Here is a 27,833-nt window from a genome sequence, read left to right on the forward strand (position 1 = left end):
TTTTATCGCATCGCATGCCATACACCCAATGCGATGCGATGTAAGCCCCTATACGATTTTAAATTGTATAAGCACCCTAATGGGTACTTTTAAGCACCCTAAAGGGTGCTTACAATTTTAAATGCACCCCCACGCCACACCCCAGTATGAACGTGAACCCAAAGCGTGGCAAGCGCAGTGTCCTCCGACCTTTTCATACCCCCACTATCCACGGCGGCATGGAGTTGATTTTATATAGCGTGGCGAGCGCAGCGAGGGGACACGTATACCTGTGAAGTAATGCGCTTCGCCCGCCACGCTTCGGGCCCGGTGGCACGCTGCGCGCGCCACACTATACAAGTACAACTCCACGCCGACGTGGATAGTGGGGGTATGAAAAGGTCAGAGGACGCGTACCGCCGCCGCTCGCCATGCCTCGGGTTCACGTTCATACTAGGGGTGGCGGGGGGGGGTGCATTTAACATTGTTAGCACCCATTAGGGTGCTTATACCATTTATAATCGCATCGCATTGTATGCCATATACAATGCCATACAATTTTAACATTGTATGACATTGGGGAACATCGCGGGACATTGCATCGCATACCATCGCATGCCTTATGGTCTGCGATGCGATGGGCGCCGTGATAATACACAAGTACCTTTTTTTTTTCAAAATTCTGCAGCTGCTGACCACCGCCAACTTCAGTGCTCCTTCACAGCGCTACGCTACTCCACCGCCAGCACCCCCTCCGGCCCCCAAACCAATCAGAAGTGCTCCCTCCATCCGCTGATTGCATTCGAGCGATCGCCTGTGGCCTGTCGCCTTGTGCAATTCGATAGATATTATGTGCAGGGCATATTATCTATCAATGTGAGAGTTGACCAATGGGCCCGCGGTGTCACATGGTACACAAAATGTGCATACAATCATTCGATTTAGAGAACAGATGTGGTCAAAAATCAAATGATTGTATGTAATATTGCATAAGTGTATGGACACCATTAGAGTGTCTGTGAATGTCTGCTTAGTAATAATACAATAAAACTGATATACTATAGGACAAAGAATGCTGCACGTTTGTACTGTACATGGCCAGAGCTGCACTGGTTTCACTGATTTTTAAGTCCATGCTTCACGATTCGCTGGGCAGTGCACAACTGAGAATGCAAACCTGTCCAGAGCAGGCTGCGGCTGGCAGAATGTCGGGCAGGTATTATTTGGCGATGGATAGATTGTTTTAAAATGCAGTAGTGCGTTGCTCTAGTGCTGTGGTTCCCAAGCAGTGTGCCTAGACATCCTATAGGGCCGCAAGACTCTTGCATGGGTGCTTCAGGTTGGTGGTCAAGGACCAAATAAAATTATTTATACTCAAAGTGATAGGCAGAACTGGTGCTGATGGCTGCCAATCATAACATGTCGGCAATCAGAAGCACAACTGTACACCAGCACATAACTGACCCGGAGGACCTCATACCTCCCAACGTGGCCCATTTCAGGAGGGACAAAATGCTCTGCTCCTGGACTTCTCTCTTCATTTATGATGCCATCAGCCGTGTTGAACTAGTTAATTAATAGGTTAAGGCAGTGGTCCCAAAACTGTGCGCCTAGGCTCCCTCAGGTGCCTCGGAGCACTTGCAGGGGTGCCTCAGGTTGGTGGTCCAGAACCAATTCAAATTATTTATGGTCAATGAAATAGGCAAAATCAGTGCTTGCGGCTTCCAATAATTAAATATTTGGGTAAACAGTGAATCATGTTCCTCACCATATAACTGGACCTAGGGATAAAATTTAATCGCAACTTATTTAACTTAATATATTTTTTTTCTGAAATTCTCAGTAAAAAACTTTTGGCCTAGGGGTGCCGTGAAAAAAATTCTTAGGGTGCCATGATTCAGAAAGTTTGGGAACCACTGGGTTAAGGTGTTTTAACACCGGTGACAGCAATCAAAAGGAAGAGGGAACAGAGCATATTGGGTAAGATGTATTAAGCCTGCTAAAGTGGTGGTAATGAGGAAGATGATAACGCACCAGCCAATCAGCTCCTAACTGCCATTTTCAAGCACAGCTTGCAAGTTATCACCTTTCACTTTACCAGCTTTAATACATCTTCCCCATTGTCCCTACTGAGAGAGGTCATGTGGGATGTGGACGATAGTTTGACAGTAAGTAGGTTGACACTTGAAAAAGTTAGACATGCATTAAGACGATATGGTCAAAAGTGCAAAAAGAAAAAGGTCTTCATTCGTTTTTCACTTTTTTTTTTTCCTTTTAAAAAAAGGTGTTTTTTCATTCTTTACAATCCAAGTGGGCATCGTGGGGGATTATATTAGTCTGCTGAGCGCAGTGAGTCACCTTGACCGAAACATGGCAAGCAAAGCGGTACACTTGTACGGTGTCCATGACGACTTATGTAAACATATGCACCAAATAATGTCCATAAACTTATGTTGACCTGTTGACTCTCAACCTAATTATTGTCAACTCTATGACCCATAACGGCTCATGTTGGGAGGTATGTAAGGATGATCGATAGGCGCAGTTTACTTCATTTAATATAAATTTAAAAAAAATATAAATTCAAAACATTTATTCTGCATTGCTGTAGTGTATGCTGGGAAAGGTAGCAGCTAGTCATACCTGGCATGTCTGACATGAGAAAGAAGCATTAATAGATTTGCCAATCGTGTTGATTGTTGGCGGAAAGGGATCCCACTCTTGGCAATGACCCAGACCAGTCCGTCCGTGACGGTGTTTAAGAGGTGGTGCAGCTTCCTGCTGCTGTCTGACTCCTCCTGTGAGCTTGTTAGTGGAAACATGCCTGTGGGTTATAGGTGACACGGCACACAATGACATATTAGAGAACATGAGGTTATTTGTATTATGCATCTACACAATGGGACACACACACACACTCGGGATCACATCACCCCAAGGGCACTGGTTTTGACCCTATTCCATTTAAGTAGTAGACTGTGTTCTTGACCCTTTTCTAGGCCACAATTTTGAAAGCTTAGTCATTATGTCACTTATCATGGGGATACTTACCTTATCATGGTGGGTATTTTAATACACTGGGGACTGGGAGGAGGTTATATGTCTTGGGGGCCAGGATTGGGGGGTGGGGCCCCTGCAGGGCCTGCCTATCACAAGATTAAGGATGACCATGAGAAAGATCTCCTTGTTGTACTTAATGTAGGTGACAGCAGTGGAACTTCTAAGGCGCCACCTCCACACTTTCACTTGAGGGTCTGGAAAGTAAGTATTGGTGGCAGTGTTGGGTGGAGTGGGGTGGGGGGTGGGGGCAAGAGGTTGACATTTTGCCTAGGGTTCTGGGGAGTCTTAAATGGCTGTGGCTGTCCATATACAGGCTGATCTTGAACTATATCTCTCAGGACTGCCATCACTGCTGCCATGACCTCACCCTCTCCCTCCTCCCCTCCTACATCTCCACTCCCCTCCTTCCAACCCCTGTCCTCATTTTACCCCACCGCTGCTGCTGAAGTCCACTCTATCCTTCAATCCGCTTCTCCCTCCACCTGCCCGCTCGATCCTATCCCCTCCAATATTATCCGTCGTCTCAGTCCGTCAGTCTGCTCTCACCTGGCTCACCTCTTTAATCTTTCACTATCCTCTGGGATCTTCCCTTCCTCCTTCAAACACGCTCTTGTCTCTCCAATTCTCAAAAAAACAAATCTGGACCCCAACTCTCCATCCAACTACAGGCCCATCTCCCTCCTCCCTTTTGCCTCCAAGCTCCTAGAACGTCTGACCTATAATCGTCTCCTAAGCCACCTTACTGCTAACTCCATTCTAGACCCCCCTCGAATCCGGGTTCCGCCCTTTACATTCCACTGAAACTGCCCTGACCAAAGTCACTAACAATTTACTATCGGCTAGATCCAAAGGCCTCTTCTCTATCCTCATCCAGCTTGATCTGTCGGCTGCCTTTGACACTGTTGACCACCCTCTCCTGCTCAACACCCTCCGCTCCTTTGGCATCACTGGCACGGTCTTCTCCTGGTTCACCTCATACCTCTCCGATCGTTCCTTCTCCGTCTCCACTCCGAGCTCCTCCTCTCCTACTACCCCGCAGCCAGTCGGTGTTCCCCAAGGGTCAGTCCTTGGCCCTCTCCTCTTCTCCCTCTACACCACCTCTCTGGGCACCCTCATCAGCTCCTATGGTTTTCATTACCCCCTTTATGCTGATGATACCCTAATCTATCTCTCCTCCCCCGACCTATCCCCATCACTCCTGTCCAAGGTCTCCGAATGCCTCACGGCCATCTCAGCCTGGATGACCCAACGCTTCCTGAAACTAAACATGGCTAAAACTGAACTTCTAATCTTCCATCCCCCGAACATCCCCTCTTCTCCCACTATCTCCATCAGCATTGGTGAAACCGAGATCACCTCCACCGACCAAACGCGCTGCCTCTGTGTCATCATTGACTCCTCCCTCTCTTTCACCCCCCACATTCGTGCTCTCTCACAGTCTTGCCGCTTTCACCTACGCAACATCTCAGGCATCAGACCATTCCTCTCCACTGACGCGACCAAAATTCTCATTCACTCTCTTGTCATCTCCCGCCTTGACTACTGCAACATCCTTCTCTCTGGGCTACCTCTCACCCGCCTCGCACCTCTCCAAACCATTCTTAACGCTGCTGCTAGGCTCATCTTCTTCTCCCGCCGCTCTACAAGGCTCTCTCCTCGTCCACCACTCCTTACCTCTCTTCACTGATCTCTATCCACACTCCCTCCCGTCCTCTTCGCTCCATCGCTGACCGCCGACTGACCTCTCACCTAATCACCTCCTCCCACTCCCGTGTCCAAGACTTCTCTCGCGCTGCCCCCCTGCACTGGAACAACCTCCCGCCACCCATCAGGCTTTCTGATTCCCTTACCTCCTTCAAGCGCTCCCTTAAAACCCACTTTTTTCGACTAGCCTATCCCTCCTCCTAACCTCTATCCTGCCTCCGTTCCCCTCCGTTCCTACTTATCCTGTTGTTTTTCGTTCGTCCACCCACCTATTTTTAGTATGTTAACTCTTATGAGTAGGGTCCTCCTTCCTCACGTACTCACCCTACCTCTTTACCTCACCTGTCCTCCTGTCCTGTTCTTCCCTTCCTCTACTTCATCTTCAGTCTCCTCGACAATTTTGACACCTACTTCTGAACTGATGCTGATTTTATTTCTACCAGCTATACCCCTATTTATACTGTATTTTTCAACACACCCTGTACGTTACCTTGTCATTTGTTTTTTGTTTGCTATGTACGGCGCTGCGGACACTTTGCGGCGCCATATAAATAAACGTACTACTACTATATCGAAAAAGTATCTTAAAACGTAAAAGTAAGTTGGATGAAGACTGTCTATTGCAAATACTCACTGGAATTGAGCAGGATCATAGCTTTCAGGCATAGATATTCTCTGTGTTGCAGCTTTAAATCTCGGAATCTTGACGTAGTAGCTAGCAGCATGTCAAAGATTTCTAGAATACCCTCCACACATTTACCTTCATCTCTGTAAATACATAAATTATGTTTTATTCATGTGACTGTACAGAGTATGAAGATGGCAACTTGCTATTGTGGTGGCAGCATCTAGACCCTGCCACAAGCCGTCCAGACTGCACATTTCATGAGGGCGGAGTCAGGGATGTGGAGAATATTACATAGAGGTAGGGACCTGCTGCTGAGGGCGGGAGATAGGGATGTGGAGAATATTACATAGAGGTAGGGACCTGCTGCTGAGAGCGGGAGATAGGGATGTGGAGATTATTACATAGAGGTAGGGACCTGCTGCTGAAGGCGGGAGTCAGGGATGTGGAGATTATTACATAGAGGTAGGCACCTGCTGCTGAAGGCGGGAGTCAGGGATGTGGAGATTATTACATAGAGGTAGGCACCTGCTGCTGTTGGTAAAGTCAGGGATGTGGAGATTTATTACATAGTGGTAGGGACCTGCTACTGTTGGTGGAGTCAGGGAGGTGGAGATTATTACGTAGAGGTAGGGACCTGCTGCTGCTGAGGGTGGAGGCAGGGCTATGGAGCTTTATTACGTAGAGGTAGGGACCTGCTGCTGAGGGCGGGAGTCAGGGATGTGGAGATTATTACATAGAGGTTGGGACCTGCTGCTGAGGGCGGGAGTCAGGGATGTGGAGATTATTACGTAGTTAGCTACTGTACTGGGAGAAGTGATGGGCTGCGGCAGTGGAGGGACAGGGTTAAGCTGCAGGAAAGGAGGTCATGGTTAGATACTGGGAGAAGTGATGGGCTGCGGCAGTAGAGGAGGACATGGTTAGATACTGGGAGAAGTGATGGGCTGCTGCAGTAGAGGAGGTCATGGTTAGAGGAGCAGTGTTATTTTAGACAAGGATTTTAAATTTAGTTTTAGTTTTTTCTTGCTTTGTTTTTATATAATGTTATTAAGCTGCAGCAGAGGTGGTCATGGTTAGGTACTGGGAGAAGTGATGGGCTGCGGTACTGGAGGGATAGGGTTAAGCTGCAGTAGAGGAGGTCATGGTTATGTACTAGGAGAAGTGTTGGGTTGCGGTACTAGAGGGATAGGGTTAAGCTGCAGTAGAGGAGGTCACGGTTAGGTACTGGGAGAAGTGATGGGCTGCGGTACTGGAGGGATAGGGTTAAGCTGCAGGTGGGGAGGTCACATTAGACACTAGGGAAAGGGTTCATCTGTGGCGGTGGAGAGTTAGGGGGTAGTGAAACTCACTACTGGAACCCATGCTGGAAGTCAGTGCTGGTGCTAACAGACCCGCTGAACCAGGAAAGCCTGCGCTAGACTACATGTTAGATTTCATGTAATTTTAAACAACATATAGCAAACCCAAATTAGACCACAATGTTCCAAAGAGGCCACAGCGCGAAAGTTGAATTATACGCACAATACAAAGGCTCAGAACTAAAGAATCTGCCTTCTAATTATCAAATCACCAAAATAACATCTTTAAAAAAAACATTGATGGAAATTTATGAAAACTGGTGCAAAAGAAACCTTGTTGTAACCCATAGCAACAATAGATTTTAATCTCCCAACTGTGACAGATGGAATTTATTTTGTGGTAGACGTAGTACCAAACATCGTTACCTGTATATTCTACTCTGTCTATTTATTCATCTTGAATTTTAATTTAGCATAATTCCAGTATTTTTAGGAAAGGTTCATACAAAGACATTATTATAAATCAATAAACATGCGCCGTGGTGTCCCAAATGTTCCCTCTTATGGAGATGACTTTACTGAAACAACATCTGCTAAATCCACATTGACCGGCTTGTTAACACAACACTGAAAATGAAGGATATTTTACATAATTCCCAATCACAGAACGGTTCAAATAAGGAAACCATTGTATAACTAAAGAGACCAAACAGATAATCATCTGCAAGTCATTTAAGGGAAATTGGAATATATTCTGAAGTGCCGATGAGGTATAATTGGAGCAAATTAGGACTAATAATAATAATAATGAGCTGGCTTGTACATATTCCTATGGTTCAAATATGTTTAAAGTCTTTGTTATTTGGACATAGAAAAGACAAAAAACACTTTTAGATGTTATTTTATGTAGACCGTGTATTGTGTGACTAATACTGCTTTCACATCACAAAATGCAGGGTACACCGGGACTTTGAAACGGTCCAGTCCCGGCGCGACCCTGCATTTTGGGATATTCATATCCCCTCAGCGAACAGGCATTATTGATGTCATTTGGGGGTGCGGTGGTGAGTCAGCGCGTCATTGGGGACAGGGGAGGAGGCAGTGCTTAGAGCTGGCGCTGCTCCGAGCACTGCCTCCACCATAGTGTGAAGGGAAACAGGTCGCTCGACTCGTTTAACCCATTCACACTGCATAGCAACGAACCGGTAAGAGCCCTTCTTTTTTACAGGTTCGTATTGCTGTGTTGCTACCCTTTGTGGGACCCGGTAACCCTTTCACATTGCACTAATTACTGGGTCGAACCGGCAAGAAACCAAAGTGTGAGTTTTTACAAACAAGAGATGTAGTAGCCAATGTGATTCTATGTATTTATCTTGCATCTTCTACAGCAGAGGTGGGCAATAAGTGGCCCTCCAGCTGTTGATGAATTACACATCCCAGCATGCCTTGCCTTAGTTTTGCATAGATAAGAGTCTGATTGGTTGCTATGAGCAACATTTACCACTTATAAAAACTCACACTTCAGTCAATTTACCGCGAGTGCACATTTATTACTGAAACTGGATTGTGCTATTTATCAAGCGCCGAAAACTGAACATTTTTAGAGCTTGACTGTGTGGATAAATACACATGTAATTGTTATTAAGGGTAAATTAAAATATGGTGGAAGGTTATGGTCCATTGAAAAGCATTTACTGGCGCTCAGCATAACTGGTTTAACTTGCCGCACATGGTGCTTCGGCAACAATGAGCGCGGCTATATCAGACCCTCCAACATGACCTATTCCATTAGGTACAAAACGCTCTGTTCCTGGACTTCCCTGCCAGTGGCAGTTACAGAGGTTGGACTCCAGCACAGTCCAAAACTCAAAAAGGAGGGTCACATCAACTGTCAGTGTGTCCAGGACAGTGATATTGGAGTGGCATTAGGCTTGGCTCCCCTTTTTTGAATATTAGACAGTGCTGCAGCCCCAATTTTGCAACTGCCACTGGCAGGGAAGTCCAGAAACAGAGCATTTTGTACCTAATGGAATGGGTCATATTGGAGGGTATGGTATATCTGTACATTTCAAATAGTATTCTTTTCCATTCAGTGGCAGGAGCAAATAAACACATCGAAGAATTGTAAGGATATGTCGCTAAGAGGAAGACTGAGAGGAGAAGTTGATGAGTCCCATAAGCGAGGTGAAGCACATGAGAAGTCTTAAGGATGTGAAGCGAAGTTTTGAGGAAGAAAGTGGGAGAGAATGGTTTGGGACACAGAGGACATGCAGCAGTTACCTACAGTCCACTTTCAATAAAAGAAAAAATATATATATTAAAAATAAAACAGTTTCTAATTGTAATACCCAGCAATCTGAGAAAAATGAAATTGTGGAGAGTCTTAAGTAGTGAGAAGACTCATCATTAGCACTATTAAAGAAATGTTCCTTATTCTTGGGTTCTTGACAACTCTGAAGTGCCATGAAAATTTCACACCTTCTCTAATTGTTCTGCCTAGCGAGAAATCATTTTCTGACTCATTTACTTTTAGAATCAGAAGTGGACATGTTGAATAACTTCTAAAAAGTTGTTCTAGCACATTATAACAATGTAGAGCACTCTTTATACAGTAATTATTCCCCCTCCATAGGGAGAGTATATGCAGTGCATACTGGTTTTGCCCACAAAATGGCTGCATCTATTGTGTTAGCCTATCCTTTTTATATTTTTAACTACAACACTATTTTGATATTTTATTCTGGGAGTCATGAGTTATAACTCACCGGTCAAGAGAAAGATCTGGGGCAAAGATCAGCTTGCCAGGCTGATCGATGGACCGCCACATTAGTCCCATCATTAATACTTCTAGCCAGCAGCTCTCCAGCAGGCGAACTTGATCATATAGACTCAACTCAACAAATCCTGTAAAAAAAAAAAAAAGTTTTATTTTTGTTTCACAAATGTGAACTCATTATACTTGCCTAACTTTCCAGAATGGCCAGGAAGCTCCTGCAAATTGTGTGGCCCACAAAGGTGAGCAAGACTCCCACTCCCTCAGACGCCCCTACTCGGCCGCCCACTTATGGCACTGTATGGCAGGAGTGGAGCCACAATGACGTCACCATGCCCCATAATATTCTGGCCATCCAGAATGTTGCCACAGGAGTATTGTGCGGCTATGGCATGCCATTATGACATCACATGGACCGGCCCACACTCCCTTCGATGTTCTCTGATAGGATAAAAAAACTGTTTGTGAAGTAAAGCGGTCACTCAGTTTACTTTAAATATGACAAAATATTAAGCCTACTTCCAAAAGACCTAGGCCTGATTCAGATTTGAATGCAATGCCGATGTTTACACAGCTGCGCAATTATCAGCAGACTTCACGCGCCAAGGTACTCTATCGATGCCACCTGCAATCAGCAGCAAATATATAGTGTTCTGGGATTGGGAGGGGCGGCCCCAAACTGGTCTCGTCTAGGGTCCCATGAGGTCTAAATCTGCCTCTGCTCACGCCATTCGTCCCGCTCTAATTCAAGATGGCCAGTATTATATCAAAATGAGCAAATTAGAGTATCCATCCAATTAATGCGGGGTCTCATGCAGGTGCAAGCGTAACCAGTGCCACCCATTCATTTTATGCCAGCGACCACAGTCTTAACGGCACATGCCCCAGCCCCATGGCAAGAGATAGGCTTCCCTTCCCTGGATTCAGAACTGCAGAGCGCTTTTGATGGATGCCCGTAACACGCCCATGGCACTCTTACAAGTCAATATGGATACATACAGTCCTATCACCGCCCAGTTTACGCCCTGAAATGCCCCATTTCATGAATAGACACCTTGAAAACAAATACAAGAGATGTACAAAAACAAATGGTTTTCTATACAGAAATAACTTTCGCAGAATTTGCAGCACAAACATTCATCTATCCTGGTCTAGTTCGTACCTGGGATCTTCTTAGCCCACGCTATCATGTGCACCAGTTCCTTGTCCGCCAGCTTCGTTAGTGACATCATCATAGATGCTTCAGTAAAAGGCTTACAGGTACTGTTCATTAATAAAACATTTGGTGGTTCGGCTTCAACTAATGACAAAACAAACTGTTCCGGCCCAATGGAGCTGGGAAGAACTTCTTTCACTCGTCCGATAGTTTCAATGATCTTTTTGTTTTTTCCAAGGCAGTGCATTTGATCCTCTGAGTGACGCCGGTGACGTATGATCCGGTAGCCACAACGTTCACGTCTAGTTCCTGAAAACAACTGGAACTTAGAATAGTCTTACTGATCATACAAAGCACAAACACAATTGCGGTTACCATGACACTTGGACACAAAAAGTGGAAGATGTGGGCATCTTCAACAGCCATTCCCAACCTCACTTTAGGAGTTTTGGTCCTGATCTTTGTGTAAATATATAAAGACACACTAGCCAGGTATAATTAAGGGGCAGAGGGTGGGCTTGCATACAATAGGTGACCCCATACCTGTTCCTGGTGACGCCATCTTTACGATGGTATTCAGGGTTGCCATAATGAAACTTCCTCTTTTCAGAGACATCTTGTTCAAACATCAGAATGTCACAATTGTACAATGTGACCAAAGCTGTAGTAGGGTTACAGTCTTTATTTAAAATAATAGATAGAGGCCTACACCATTTGCCCCCGTCACCTTACACTAATCCCAGTAGTTTACAGATGTGTCCTTCGCTTTGCTCACAGTGCAATACATATTCAATAGAGAGGCACAAGACAGTGTGCTCCATTTTGCCAGCCAATAGCTATTCTTTGGCAAAACAATACAGTTATTCAGAAGAAAGGTGGCGTTGTTATTAGACTTTACTTCATCTCCACTACTATATGGAGTATTATTATAATTTGTATTATAATTTTATTTATAAAGGCGCCACAAGTGTTTTGCAGCGCCGTACAAAGGAACAGTACAGGGAGACAAAACTCATTGAATAAATAACAAGAATAGAGTACAAATAAAGAGCGCCACAGTTCAATACACATTACAGTAGTACGGCACAGGGTGAAATGGACAGAAAATATCACACAGGAGATGTATTAAGCCTTAGAAAAAGTGGAGAGAGATAACGTACTAGCCAGTCAGCTCCTAACATGTTACAGGCTGTGTTTGAAAAATTACCGTTAGGAACTGGTTGGTTGTTAGTTTCTCTCTCCACTTTTTAACTCTCCAAGGCTTGGTACATCTGCCCCAGTATTATTTAAAACACTGCAGCAAAAAAAAAAGCAATTTTGAGTTTTACTTTTTAATTTACTATTATTTTTTTTGCAGGCTCCTCTTTCTGGGCAAGTTATCTCATTTACAGTGTATATTTTTTTAATTAGGAAATAATACACAGACAGTATTGTGAATTTACAGGCATTGCCCTAGAATTGAATCACTCAGATTGGACAAAGCTCCCCCTGCTCTGACCAATCACAGCACTCATATTCATGGCAATGTCAATGTATGGTATTGAGCTTAACCAGTTTCCCTTTAAGGGTATTATGGTGTTTGACTTTTTTTTCCCATAATAATGAAATCTTTTACAACCTTAAAAATAGCGCAAGTGCTTAATGAAAGTTGTCCAACAGTAATTTATGTAAATATCTTTATTAGTGTTTTTTTTTTGTTTCCTTGGTGAACTACAGGCATTTTTAGATACAGACTCGGAACACACAAATGTATGGCGATTGAGGAAACTGTACACACGAATTACCAATCTGCCCGTCATTTGGTGTTTTAGCTGGATGGTTTTCATTTTCCAAATTCACAGCTCAACTGCTCTGGAGAAACTCTGACTTCAGCCATTGAGAAGAAGTGTAGTGTGCTCAACCAAGGAGAGAATTTTACTATACACATCAATCCTACTCCACAAGCTCGCTGCCTAGGGGTCATCCTTGACTCTGAACTGTCCTTTGTTCCTTCCATTCAATCGGTCTCTAAATCCTGTTACATCATTGGTTCCCAAACACTTTTGAATCACCGATTTAAGGCAATCCTGGGCTAAAAGTTACTTATTGATAAAATTAGAAAAAATATTAAAGTAAGTATATTGTGTTTCTAATGTCACCATTAGGATAGTGATCTGGAGTGCAACACGATTCACTTCTGTTCTGTCCACATAATTTATGAGTAACAGCCATCAGAACTGGTTTTGCCTAGAACAATGACCATAAACAATTTCCATTGGTCCTTGAACACCAACCCAAGGCACCCCTGCACGTGTCCCGAGGCACCCCAGGGTCTCATGGCACACAGTTTGAGAACCACTATGTTACATGCGTCTATAAAACATATGCAAAATACATCCATATCTTATGCTAGGTACAAACCAGAAGGATCACGAGACGATCTCTTCGCCTATCTCAAAAAACATCCCCTCCAGACCTCTCCGCTCTACACAGGATCTGCATCCATACTACTTACTCGCTCCCATTCACAATTGCAGGACTTACTTCAGGCTGCTCCCACCCTATGGAATTCCCTTAACAGGTAGTGAGTCGAAAATTAATATTACTTGATTATAGTACCATTAGTGAAAAGACAATTCAGATACAATAGTGATTCTGTAAAAAAAAATATATTTAATCTATAGCTCCGACATTCGCCTCCAACAGTCTAATGAAACAAGCCCAGACATGCAAAGAACATTTTTTTTAGAAAAAAGTTTCCCAACTGGACTCAAAAATGTATATCCTTAAACCCGAGAGAGAAGCCCGGAGAGGAGACTGTCAGCAGCACTTCGGGGGTCGGGGCCTGCTGTAGATGGTATCAAGCCCGCCCCCCCCAGTATGGCGAATCCCGTGATTTGTGGGTCTTCAAAGAAGGGGCGTGGCTAAATTACATGATTTTCATTTTTACCTCTCCCCCTCCCCAGGAAATTAACGCGGTTTGCGGGGTGGGCGCTGGTATTCGTGAGGGTTGCTCACCTTTCTGGGGGGCCGGGAGGTGGACCTGATTTTCGGGAACCTCCCAGCCGTTCCGGGAGGGTAAGCAGCTCTGATTTGAATATATAGGCTAAAGTTTTCGTCCGTGAATTGGCTTTTGGGAACATGGACTTGGTGGGTACGGAAAAAAATGTGACTGGTCCCTCTGAGGAGGAAGGGGGTGGGAAGCAAGAGAAGACTGGAAAAGATGGGGCTGGACATAGGATGAAAGAATGGGCAACACAAGATGGGACTGGTCATGAGGAGGAAGGGACTCATCAATGGTAAGTATCAGAGAATCATCATTATCTTCTTCCACTTCCTGGTGCTCAACCAACTGAGCCAGCGGGGCCTCTGCATGTAGACCTGCAGATGTTCGATCTGTGAAAAGCAAATAGGTCTTTCTACAGTACTTGATACAAAGTTTCATACAAATGATAAATCTGGAGGAATATAAATTGCTGCCATGTTGGGGCCGTAGGCAAGATATTGTTTTGGGCCTCATTCACAACTGGCCATTATCTTTCTGCATGAATGAAACGGTCAGCAAGCTAGATGAATGCCTGGTGGGATCGTGATCATGCCCACATATGGACAGTTGGTAAACGATTGGTTGTCCGATTGGTTGAAAACGGCCATATCGTTTAAAAAAATCTTACCGTGTGTGGGCAGTTTAAGCTTTCTGTTTTTATGAGAAACTGATTGCATATAATAGGTTTATTTTAATAGTTAGCTCATAAACCCATGGGTGCTTTATCCTTTTTTTCCCCCAGGTTACTATATTCTGTATAATATATATAAGTAAAAGGTTTATTAGGGGGAATAGTATCAAGTCTTGGAGTGAGCTACTGTGTATTCTTATTGTCATCTTATTATAATCTATCACAGTCATTTGTTAAATTCAGTTTATACTGTATACTGGCAATATTAAATCACAATGATGACAGAACAAACTAATCTTACCTTTTCCATCATTCTCCTCCTGATCGGTCTGTCAAGCCTGGCTCAGCCTCCAAAGCCTGGGGATGCCAGAGTCCTTTGGCAGGAGCTGTGAAAACCAAATATAACTCTTAGGGCGGGATTTACTAAGGGAAAAATATGGTAAACCCCTTGTTTTCAGGGGTTTTACTGCATTTATACCCGGTCGCCGCATCTTTGCAGGGCGGTGTATCGCCACCTTTGGGTGGCGATACCCTATTGAAGCCTATGGGCTTCTATCGCTGGCCGCCGCAGATGCCTACCCCCTCCCCATCCTCCATCAAACTCCTTCTCCCCCTAGCAGTATGTAACAGCCGAATGTCCTTCTGTCTGTAGGGTGAGGACGAGGCGCTAGGGACAGCCGCTGAGCCGGGGACGTGGAGACCCCCCGCACACCACATCACAGGTATCGTGGGGGGGGGGGGGGGGGGACACTCCATCACCGCTTTGCAATGCTAGGCATTATGGGCCTTATTCTAGTTCACTCTTTCTGACAAAATCCTTCTTAGATGGACAAAACAAAACCATGTACACTGCAGGTGGGGCAGATGTTACTTGTGCAGAGAGAATTAGATTTGGGTGGAGTTTTTCTTCAAAGTGAGATCTAAATTGCAGTGTAAAAATAAAGCAGCCAGTATTTACCCTGCACAAAAATAAAATAACTCACCCAAATCTAATTCTCTCTGCACATTTACATCTGCCCCCCTGCAGTGCACATGGTTTTGTCCATCTAAGAAGGATTTTGTCAGAAAGAGTGAACTAGAATAAGGCCCTATGTATCAACATATAGTCAGGTTCAACAGCCCTAGCACTAATAGCAGATCCAGTGGTGAATCACTTTAAAATAAAAACATTAACATCATTCAACAGTCAATGTAGACCATTTTTTAATAAATAAAAATTACAATTAATTTAAACATTGACACCAGACTGTTTGAATTGGCAAAAAAAATTGGACTGCAAAGGGTTAATAAAGATTGTTATGTGATAACGGGCAGGATTTTCTTCTGTTTGTACACATGTTATGGTTGGCAGCCACCAGCACTGGTTTTGCTCATAAATAATTAACCATTAATAATTTGAGTTGGTTCTGGACCATCAACCCAGGGCACCCCTGCATGTGTCCCGAGGCACTCCTGGGAGCCACGGCACACAGTTTGGGAACCACTGGTCTAGTGTTAAAAAATGCAAAGTATAAAAGAACACACAACAAACAAGTGGAACAAACACAATGGGGATCTGATTACAAAGTTTGCGGGCGTGGGCGTTCAGTTGTGCTGATCTCTTATTTAGACTAATACATCACTCCTATGGTCTCAGCTTATTATATTTCAATGTGATATAATTGCTTCCCAGCAAAATTATTAAGAGGATTATTAATAATGATGATGTCTTTAAATTGTGCTAGACTATTTTCATCTGCCTGCTACTGTATAACTGGAGTGTAACAAAAATTTATATAATGTTGTGTTTCACTTTTGTATATTAATAGTCTTCAATTCCCTCGGACACTTCTGTCTCTGTGTTAAATGAATTGGCAACAATTGTTGCACATACGTTGTTTCACAATATCAACTACAGTAGTTGCTGAATTATTCCTCTATATAGGAGATACTTATAGGCCCATACTCACTAGAAGATTTTCATTTCAAAAGTCTTTGCCAAAATCTCTCATCTTTCATCAAAGTAGTGCGTACACACTGAGCTATTTCCCCCAAAGAGCAAGAGATGTTCAGGAGGCGAAAGACTTTGCTGAAAATCTTTCATATAAAAGAGTATTTACAGAATGTGCTGGGTTTAAATTCCAAGGGTGGTAACAGCGGCCTTTGTATTCAGTGCATTTTCTGTTCTTGGGGCCTGATTCAGAAGTAATCGCTGGGCTGCATATATTCGGAGCCCAGCAATCAGGTAAACCCCGCACCACCAGTGGGCCGTTGCCTGTGCTACCCACGCTGGCTCTCCCTACACGAGGATGGCCTGATGACGCCTTCAAGATGGTGCTGCAAGTGGCTGCCTAGGAACTGAGCACTCAGCAATATGTATCCCATGTCTCCTGTGTGATAACTGTACTGTCCCGGCTACAACTGTGCTGTCTTTGCTCATACTGTTACCTACCTGGCTGCTGCAATGACCAGTGGCACCGCGGATGGCTGCCTAGGCACTGTGCAGCTTGGCGGGTATGTGTTCCCTGTGTGATAAGTGTACTGTCTCTGATTGTGTATGGCTATGATTTTATTTGCAGCCGTGCACGTAGAAGTAATCCATTCACCGTCTTCAGCAATGTATCGCCATAACAAAATAAAAAAATTTGGCCAGTGGCAACGGTAATGTATACATGGCTTGCTTGCGCCAGCCATGTATATGTTACCTCCATAAATAATATACATTGGTGGGCAGTGGTAATAGTAATATATACATTGCTGGCCTATACAGCAATGTATATATACTACTGGCTAATAATCATTGGTGGGCAGAGGGTGGTACCAGTAATGTACTGTATACATTGCTGGCCTATGCCAGCGCGGGCGGTGTCATGGTGAGTAAGCTCCATTTGGAGCAGGCTCTGGGAGCAGGGTGGTCTGCCGGGCTGAAAGTCTGTCATCTTTCAACCCGGTAGCCGTACACACCTACCGATGATGGCTGAAAACACAGCCATCATCGGTAGACTTGCTGGTAGCGGACGGCCGAGTTTGCTAGCAATGATGCGGGAGCGCCGTCCATCTCTGAGGAATACACACTGGTCAATTTTCAGCACAACGCCCGTTTTGAGCAATTTTGCGCTGAAAATTGGCAAGTGTGTATGGGCCTTTAGTTGTGGGCTCTATATCTGCACATATTATAAAGGGGTATATTGTTATGTGTATGACTAGTTGTACACATATAAAGCAACAACAATCTGTGTCACTTTCAATGAGTGTATATACTCCTGTTACAACCTATGTCCTGTTAGTATCATTAAGCATGTATAGACCCCTTGTATTGGTCTGCTGTATCCTTTATTCTGGGTATACTTGTGCATAGAACTACCAATATTCACCATTAATGGACTGATAGTACCAGAGACCACATTAACCCGTCATATTAAGACAATGGGTGAAATTTAATAGGATGAGAGCAGGGGTTAAAGTGAGGGGGAACTGGATGGAACGGAGTTCCACCACCTCTAATGGTAGGGAGAACTGAGTTCCACCTCTACCACAGCCCCGAACAGTAATTCCAACAGAAAAGTCGGTACTTCTTTACTTTCACGGCGCCAGCATGGCGCCGTGCGTCTGAGTCCCCTTGCGGGCTCGGTGGCGCGCTACGCTCGCCACGCTATTTAAAATCAACTCCATGCCAACATGGATAGTGGAGGTATGAACTATCCATGTTGGCATGGCGTTAAGTTCCTTTATTTTACATAGTTTGTGGCGAGCGTAGAAGCCGGAAGTAGCACGGCGCCATGCTGGCGCCGTGAAAGTAAAGAAGTACCGAAAAGTCTGTCCCAGCACCTTCTCCTTCTTCTTCTGGCACGGCGCATATGATGTCATGCCATCACCGCCGCTGAAATGAAGAAGAGCTACTAAGAGGAGCAGGCTCTGTGCATGCTGTAGACAAGGTGAAAGGGGGCTGAAGGGACACAGAGGTGGGGAAGCTGCTGGAGGGACACAGGGCATAGAGCTGCTGAGGGACATGGAGAGTGAGCTTCTGGAGTGAAGCACAACTGTCGACATTATGTGTATAAGGGGCACTACGGTGTGATTTAATAGGAATCAAGAGCACTTCATGCGGTGTAATGTGTATATGATTGTGCTACTTGATTGTCCCTCCTTGTGGGACCATTATCCCATTTTGGGAGGTAGGGCACAAATTCCCTGGCACTGGTCTGTGCTCTGCCTAATGAGGAGGGGGGTCGGTGTTAGGGGAATGGAGTTCCACCACCTCTCCAGGACCACTTTAAGCCCTGGATGAGAGAATCAGAAAGTGAGAGATTTGGTAAGAAATCTCCAGGTTTTTTAAAGCGGCAGTCATTTACACTGCAAAATCACACTGGATGCTATTATTTCACTAAATACGCCTTTTTCTATTTAACAAATAGAACGTACAATGATCTATACAGTGAAAGGGAGAAAACAGAGCTAGGTATACTGTTTGCAGATAAACACTATGGGTTATATATTTACTGACAGTGGATTTTGTTTTTTTTGGACATTTTGAGTCTATTTTCAATTGTTTTTCAAAATGAGGTATTTACTAAAGCCGAAATTAACTTCATCGACTTAAAATTGGCAGAAAATAGACTTTAGATTGAAATGGAACTGAAATACGGCATTAACCAATATTTTTTTCCCTACAAAATGATCATTTACTATCAGTCGATTTCAAAACCGCCCTGAAATGAATAGACACATTTCAAAAAGGTCTGTTTAAAGTTCTAAACCAGGGGGTAGAGAATCATTTTTCTGCCAAGGGCCAATTGTATTTTTAGAACATAATTTACTAAATTAAATCTATTTATAAATTAGCTTGCTATATTTGTTAAATCATTTAATTAACTCAACCCTAATGTGATTTTACATACATACAGCATGCATAAAACACACATAGCATACATACATGCAGCATACATACATACATACATACATAGTAGCATACATATACAGTATACATACAACCAAAGTACAAGTGGTCAATATCCACTTCTATCCTAAACCATGTGCAACTGGCTGAAACCTCAATAGGATTCCGAAAAAAATAAAAAATAAAAATAAACTGTACACCCACACCTCTGGCTGTTGTATTTGCTACCCAAGGCTGTGCAACGCTGTATGCTTCTCTACGGTATACAAAAATGGGTACTTATGTAGTAGCCGGGCGCCCAATTAGCATACATACGCTAGCTTAGGGAAATCGTGTCGCATCGCATCGGCCGTTTTATGGGACGTGCGATGCGATGTGATTTTTTTTAATGTAATTTCTTCACTGCTCTCTTGGCACCGGCGGATCGCATCGCACCTCCTGCAAAATCGCATGCGATTTTATAGGGTTCGATGCCATTACATTAGCTATACACTTGTATCACATACAATGAGGTTTTAGGCACCCACCCCACTATCCACGCCACCCCGAAGCGTGGCAAGCGCAGCGAGCCCAGCGAGGGGCAGCGGAACGCATTCTCCCGACCTTTTCATTCCCCCACTATCCACGTCAGAGTGGAGTTGACTTTATATAGTGTGGCGAGCACAGCGATCCCCGTGGATTAATTTACATGTATTCCGCATCCGCTCGCCACGCTTCGGGCTCGGTGGCTCACTGACCTCGCCAGACTATATAAAATCAACTCCACGCCAACGTGGATAGTGGGGGTATGAAAAGGTCGGGAGGATATGTTCTGCTGCACTCACCATGCTTTGGGGTGACGTGGATAGTGGGGGGTACCTAAAATCTCATTGTATGTCATTCAAGTGTATAGCTAATGTAATGGCATCGCACCCTATAGAAATCGCATAAAATGTGATCCGCCGGGGCCAAGAGAGCAGTGATTAAATTACATAGAAAACCGCATCGCATCACACGGCCCATAAAAAGGCCCATGCGATGCAATTTTGTTACGCAGAATAGCCCACTAAGCAAATTGCTTAGCGGGCGCCTGGCTACTACATAAGTACGGTGTACCCCAAAATGTAACCTTTGAAGGTTAATATTTATGGAAAGATGTAGGAAAAAAATGAACACAAATGATGTCTTGCATAATGTGAAAACATTCATTACCTCATTGATGTATATTGCACTATTTGTTTTCATAAAGGTAGTAGGTAATTAACTTTATGCATTCGCTTCAACCTTTTCTTGCTGAGTTTAAATGAATGGAATAGTTGGAAAATGTTAGATACTGATTTTGTACATTATATCTTATAGGATTTGTACCTGCAGATTTGGTACACCTGCTTGTTACATCAGCATCACTTTCTGCAGGGGCAACTGCTGGCTGGCTGATGTGGCATTGTTGGCTGTGGGTGCAGTGTGTACTTTAATGCAAATTTAAAGTAATAAAACACTCTAATCTAATTTTACCAGTTTATTTAAAAAGAACATTTATTACCTGTCTTCTGCTCTCCGTGATTGGATGGTTGCCAGAGGGTGTCTCTTAAACACTGCATGAAACAAACAAAGCTTTTTTAAATTAAATTGTTTTGAAAAACAAACAGAACATACACTTAATTATTTGAGTAATGTAAAATAACTGTATGAAGTAAATGATGTATGTGTAAGCTACCTTAATTAACGAGTAACGTGTTTTTAGAGGTAATTATTTGATAGATCTAGTAAAATGTAAGACAGTCAGGCATGTCCAAACTGTGGCCCCCCAGCTGTTGTGAAACTACACATCCCAGCATGCCTTGCCATAGTTTTAGCATTCCCTAATAGTAAAACTGTGGCAAGGCATGATGGGACTTGTAGTTTCACAACAGCTGGAGGGCCATAGTTTGGACAGGCCTGCAATAGGTCATCCCCAAATGGTCAACATGCAAAAGGTCAATGGGTAAAAAGTTGACAGGTAAAAGGCAAACAGCGCTTAAGGTCGGCAGGTTCCAAATTTCAATGGTCAACACAAGTGTCCCTGTGAGGGTACACGTCCACTAATAGTGTAACCTCACATACCCAAACACACAAAATGACCCAAAACACTAGTCAACCATTTTTATGTTGACCTTTTATGCAGTGTACCGATTTCATGTAGACTTTTTGCATTTTGACTATTTGGGGTCAACCTATTGACTTGTCTATCGCTTTGCTGTAGATCTATTAAACCACATCCAACATTCCCTTCTCTGCTTCCTCATGTCATACTCCCTATCTTCCTCTCTCTGATTTCTCCCGTCATACAGTACCCCCTGTCCCAGCCTTCCCGCTTCCTCCCGTCTTACTCCCAATCATCCAATCTCTGGTTTCTCCTGCCATGCTTCCTATCTTCCCTTCTCTGCTTCCTCTTGTTATACTCCCTATACTCCCCAATACCCTTCATCCTGTCATGCTCCCTATCCTCCCCTCTCCGCTTCCTCCTGTCATCCTCCCCATTATTTCCCCCTCTCTGCTTCCTCCTGTCATACTTCCTATTCTTCCCTATACGCTTTCTCCTGTCCTGCTCTCTATCCTCCTGTCTCAGTCTTCTACTCTCATGCTTCCTATCATCCCATCTTTGCCTCCTGTCATAGTCCCTATCCTCCTTTCATACTCCCTATTCTCCCCTATATGCTTAATCCTGTCATGCTCCCTATCATCCTGTCTCTGCCTTCCCCTGTCATAGTCCCTATCCTTCCCTCTCCACTTTCTCCTGTCATGCTCCCTATCCTGTCATACTCCCTATCCACCCTTCTCCGTTTCCTCCTGTCATACTCCCTATTCTTCTATCTCTGTGTTCTCCTGTCATACCCACTAACCTCCCCTCTTCACTTTCTCCTGTCATGCTCCCTATCCTCCCCTTTTTACCTGTCATAGTCCCTATCCTCGCCGCTTCATACGGTCATACTCCCTATCCTCCTGTCATACTTCCTAACCTCCCCTATACGCTTTGTCCTGCTCCCTATGCCCATGTCTCCACCTTCTCCTGTCATGCTCCCTATCTTCCCCTCTTTGCCTCCTGTCATAGTCCCTATCCTCCTAGCATACGCCCTATTCTCCTGTCTCCGCTTCCTCCTGTCATACTCCCTATCCCCCCTCTCTATCTCCTGTCCTGCTCCCTATCCCCGTCTCTGCCTTCTCCTGTCATACCCCCTATTCTCTCCTATACACTTCCTCCTTTCATGCTCCCTATCCTCCTATCATAGTCCCTGATCTCCCCGCTCCGATTTCTCCCCACCCTCTCCTCCTTCTGTCATACTCCCTATTCTTAGGTCTCTACCTTCTCCTGACAGCCTCCCTATCATACTAAACGCCTTTGTAAAGCGACTCTCTGGAAGAAGCAGGTACAGTAGACTGTTTTGGGAGCGAGCCTGATAAGTTGTGTCATTAGGCCTTACCCCTTATAAATAATTGTTGTGTTTTTTTTGTGCATATTTAAATGAATTTGAATGATGCAATTACCATAAAATCACATCAGTAGGCCACGCCCCCATATCCACTATAAATTACCCATTTATAACTCTCCATTCTGGCCACTTCACTCGGAATGGGCGGAATAAAGGAGGGGGAGGGGTGGCCGCTTTTCCAGGGCTGCAAGGGGCAACCTGGTAAATTTGGAGGCTCCCGCAGGATCCAGGAGAGTAGGCAAGTATGCCCTATATTTTTCATGCTCTGCCTTCGCTTCTTCCTAAGACAATTAGCAAATACAAATTTCACCACTGTGGTCCTAATGACTGTCTATCTAGACACTTGCGACCTATCACTCGAATACCATGTGACATGTTATGGCCAATAATGTTGCATTGTTATAGCAATAGTCAGTGCCAGATTAAGCCTTCGGGGGGCCCGGGGCACTTTAAACAGGGGGGCCCCCTTGCACTTGACATTACTGGCCACAAACTGCATGGGAGAATATTACACTGTCAAAACAGTAAAGGCAGTATAAACTTGGTCAGTGGGTAACTGCAGGGGGGAGATATATATATATATATATATATACACACACACACACACACACACATACATACCACATGAAAAGCCTGTGTTTGTCCCTTTGCTCCTTACTCTGTAGGACTGTAGGAGACCTCACAGTCACAGTGCTGCCTCTGATTAAAAACCCTCCCATGACTAGGCTGCTGCTGCTGTCCTCCATGGGCCTGAGAAGCATGTGATGGGCTCCATCAATCAGAGCTCAGCACACCTCTCAGCCTCTGCCCTCTTGTGCAAAGTGTCATGGGACTTCGTCAACTCCCAGTAATGCACTGCACAATTGTGCAGTCAGTGTGCCTTGGCACCCCATGCTCAGCACCATTAATCATTGTCACATTGGCAGATAGGTGAAGCTGCAGCACTACCCCACTCCCATGCACAAAACCGTTAGCTAAAAAAAAAATATATATATATATATATATATATATTTTTTTTTTTTTAAATACATGCCAACCACAGGGGGCCCCTAGCTAGAGGGGGGCTTAGGGGTACTGACCCCTTTTGCCCCTGCTTTATTCCGGCCCTGACAATAGTTGATTTTTGCTTCTAATCATTGTGATTGAACAGGTTTTGAACTTCAAATAGAAATCAATTCGCCCTAAGAATGGAACTAAAAATCTACAGTTTCACTTTCTATTTTGAAATGGTCTATTTTGAATAAAAACACTGCGCTCAATTTTAAGGGGATGTTGGTTGATTCCCATAATTGACACCTAAGATCCTTGGAGCGATTATCCGATCACTGAGTTGCTTATAAAATGCAAACTCCTAATCCAACCATTAATATTCACTGTCTAATGCTCCTGCTTACATACCTGTACAGGCACTAGGCAGGTCAGCAGCCCAACAATTATATAGATACTAGCTTTAGAGTGGGTGTAAGTGAATGAGTGTAGCATACCTTTTTTTGCACCTCTATATACAGTTAGGGGTATATTCAATGCCGATGGCGAGCTATATGGCGACTAGTGCCGATAGCTCGTCATCAGAGTATTCATCGCCGTCCCCTTTCCTCGCCGTTTCAGCAAGGTGGAGACGACGAGTGCGGCCATCAAAACGAGCCTTTGGGGTTTTCTTGAGCGCTAGGGGCACGTGTGCTGTGTGGTACAGAATGCTGCCCTCTGGTATAGGGATGCCGCCCTAACAAGAGTGCTTACAAAGAAAAGAGAGCCAGTGGGCGCCTTCTGTACATTAAAAGATTTAATCGATATACACATAGATACAATACACAAAACACAGATTACATATGACGAATAGTATGCATGCATGCAAACAGAATAAAAATGTATATTCTGTATAGAGATATTCTAAAAATTGAGAAAAATAATAAAAATGAAAAAATGGATATAAAAACTGAACTGCAGCAAATATTTACCAAGTCCTGATTGGATGGTGTAGGGGCCAATATTTATAGTCCCATCACGGGTTCAGACCTCTCCAGAGTTATAATAGGAAGAGCTGTATAATAATGTGCAGAACGAGACGGGTTAATCACCTCTTGCCGCTCACTATTTGGATGCCTGATAGTTGTTAGTGGCACCTGTGTTGTAAATAGCACTTATTCACGCAAGAGTGACACTCTACCCCCGAAACCCCGGAGAATTATTACCAACACCCAAACCGTTACCAGGCATTATCAAGAACCCCAAAAAGAGCAAGGGATTCAGACCTAGAGGGAGGAGGGGAGGAAAGAGGAAACAAAAACCAAAGATTCAAGTAGAACCCGTAGGTATTTTCAATCTATCATCCAAACAATTAACTACTACTGAGGAAGCCATACTCTCCAGGGGTATGAAATTCGCCCCTACCACTACACCAAATTTTTTTGAGCTCTTCATAGAGCTCAACAGATTCGTTAGGGCACTATGTAGGCAGAGGTTCTTTGCAACCACACCTCAAACCAACCCTGAAGTAATCACAGATATCTGTCTGGATTACACTGATAACATAGGAGTAGAAATGCTGGACGAACTACTCCTGGAGAGTATGGGGGAGGGTACTAACGGCGAGACCATGCAAATTTTTGATGTGAATCGCAAAATATTTAAAAAGAAGTCACAATTCTTTCCCTTACACCACAAAACTAGTGCCATTGACACCTTCTATAGGAGTACTTTAGAAGAGTTCCAGAAATTGTGTGAGACAAAAGTAAACCAGGGCCTCTTTAATATGTCAAGTGAGGAAAGAAAAACACTTAAACAATTGGCCGAGGACCCCTCCCTTGTCATCAAGGCGGCAGACAAGGGAGGGGGTGTGGTCATCCAGGACACAAAGGATTATGTAGGAGAGGCTAAGCGTCAACTGGCGGACAGTAAATTTTATAAAATTCTCAAAAGTAATCCCATGATGCAATACCAGGAGGAACTGAGAATCCTCCTGGAAAGCGCGGTAACTGAGAATGTCATCTCAAAAGACGAATTTTGGTTCCTCTACCCCCTCCACCCCGTCACCCCAATTTTCTATCACTTACCTAAAATTCACAAAACACTACACAATCCACCAGGACGACCTATAATTTCTGGTATTGGGGGTCTTACTTCTAACCTGTCACAGTTTATTGATAGTTACCTACAGCCACACGCCTCCTCTCTGAGATCCCATATCAAGGACACTACCCACTTTATCCAAATGGTGGAGGGTATAGCATGAGTACCAACTGGTGACATGCGATGTCCAGGCATTATATACGAACATCCCCCACCATAATGGGATCCTGGCAGTGGAGGAAACACTCAGGAGAGATATGGGGATCTCAGAGGGGAGCCGAGAATTTATTCTAGCTTCTATTAAATTTATTCTGTCTCATAATCACTTTCTTTTTGATCACTGTCACTATCAACAGGTCCTCGGTACAGCGATGGGGACCAGGTTCGCGCCCAGCTTTGCTAACATCTACATGGGTCAATTTGAGGACCAGTATATCTGGAATGGGGACTGGGCGACGAACCTGGTCCTATATTGTCGCTATATCGATGACCTGTTCTTTATTTGGCACGGGAGCACTGATTCTATTAATGATTTTGTTATGCACTTAAATAATAACACGTATGGTTTATACTTCACATGCACTCACCATCCTACACATTTAAGTTTTCTTGACGTAACGGTGGAGGTGGTAGAGGGAACACTGGCAGTTGCTGGCTACAAGAAACCAGTTGACGTATGTAGCTTTATACCATATACAAGTAACCACAAAAAAAGTTGGCTCAACAATGTGCCAAAGAGCCAACTACATAGAATCCGGCGTAATTGTACGTCTGACACGAAATTCCTGGAACAGACCAATCAATTGTTGGAGGAATTTAAAGGTAGAGAGTATCCTCAGGCCATATTGGATGAGGCCCTGGAGTATGCTGGCAATTTAGATAGGAGGACAACAATTGATAAAAAATACAAGCAGAGAGATAGTGGTAAAAGGAAGGACAATAAGATTGGTAAGGTATGTTTTATTTCAAAATTCAATGTGGCGGCTAACAAGATATCTAATATAATTAAAAAGAATTACAGACTACTCAGCACAGATCCAATCCTCATGAGTAATCTAGAAAAAGAACCCACTATCATCTTCAAACGAGCACGAAACCTTAAAAACATACTAGCACCCAGTTTCTTCAAATCAGATACTGGGAAGGTAGGAGTACAAAGCACAATCACAGGCCCCAAAATAGTAGGATTTCACAGATGTAATCACACACAATGCATAACCTGTAAACATGTAATCAATAAGACACAGAAAGTCACATCCTCAAATCTAGAAAAAACGTTTAATATAGAATCATTTATAAATTGCACCACCAACTACGTAATTTATTTACTTACCTGCTCATGCAATATGTATTATGTAGGTCGCACCATTAGACCTCTCAAGGTCAGAGTTTTAGAACATAGGAGGAACATCCTAAAGAAATGTACAAACCATAGTGTCCCCCGACACTTTGCGGAGGCTCACGCTAGTGACCCTTCAAGTTTAAAAGTGGTAGGCCTGGAACATATAGCCACAACTAGTCGGGGAGGAGATCGATTCAGGAACCTGTGCCGACAGGAAGCAGCCTGGATTTTGAAGTTACAAACACTAAAACCGCATGGTTTAAATGAAACTATAGATCTCGAATTTATTTAAAATCGCAGTATCTCCATGCCCCCAATCCTTGTACTATCAACCACTATCGGATCCACGATAGACTCCTAGATCAACTGTGCATTGGACTTTGCTCCCTCTTTTTCCCTTCTCTTCCTTTACTCGGGTTATTTCCCCCCCCCCCCCCCTTCCCCCCCCCCCTTCCCCCCCCCCTTCTCGGATACTTGCACTATAATCATAATTTGTATACTCTCGGGTATTTCCTGATCCATTACATTCATTCCGATGTGTATATAACAACTAGATGTGTATTTGTGATAAATACACGTCCGGGATATGCTACTCCCTAAGTGATCTCACGGTTAATGTGGTATCACACTCTATATCTAACATCTGCTGAAAACCAATGTCTATAACTCTGTAGAAAATAGAGATATGTATACCTTTAAATTGTTTAAAGTGTTTAAATCCTGTAGATTCCCATTTATTCTTTCCTTCTCCCAAAGATAGTAATTGCTCTGATGTATTAGACACAGAGTATTAATCCCTAGATTAAGAATTAGTGCTACTATATGGATGTCGACACTGAATCCCCG

The 27,833-nt window shown here is 43.9% G+C and overlaps 1 protein-coding gene across 2 annotated transcripts in view; it reads right to left on the bottom strand.

Moving 5' to 3' along the window:
- The window catches only part of ESR2 (estrogen receptor 2), a 97,691-nt gene that overhangs the window by 2,516 nt on the left and 67,342 nt on the right, over positions 1-27,833 (bottom strand). For both annotated transcript variants that reach the window (XM_083167331.1, XM_083167330.1), the window contains exons 5-8: positions 10,602-10,904; positions 9,432-9,570; positions 5,378-5,511; positions 2,623-2,803 (exon numbers count right to left, since the gene is read on the bottom strand). In XM_083167331.1, coding sequence (XP_083023457.1) covers positions 2,623-2,803; positions 5,378-5,511; positions 9,432-9,570; positions 10,602-10,904 — 757 coding nt within the window. The remainder of the gene's footprint in view (positions 1-2,622; positions 2,804-5,377; positions 5,512-9,431; positions 9,571-10,601; positions 10,905-27,833) is intronic.

The sequence above is a fragment of the Crinia signifera genome, chromosome 12, assembly GCF_055691185.1.
Source record: "Crinia signifera chromosome 12, ASM5569118v1, whole genome shotgun sequence".
Taxonomy (NCBI): domain Eukaryota; kingdom Metazoa; phylum Chordata; class Amphibia; order Anura; family Myobatrachidae; genus Crinia; species Crinia signifera.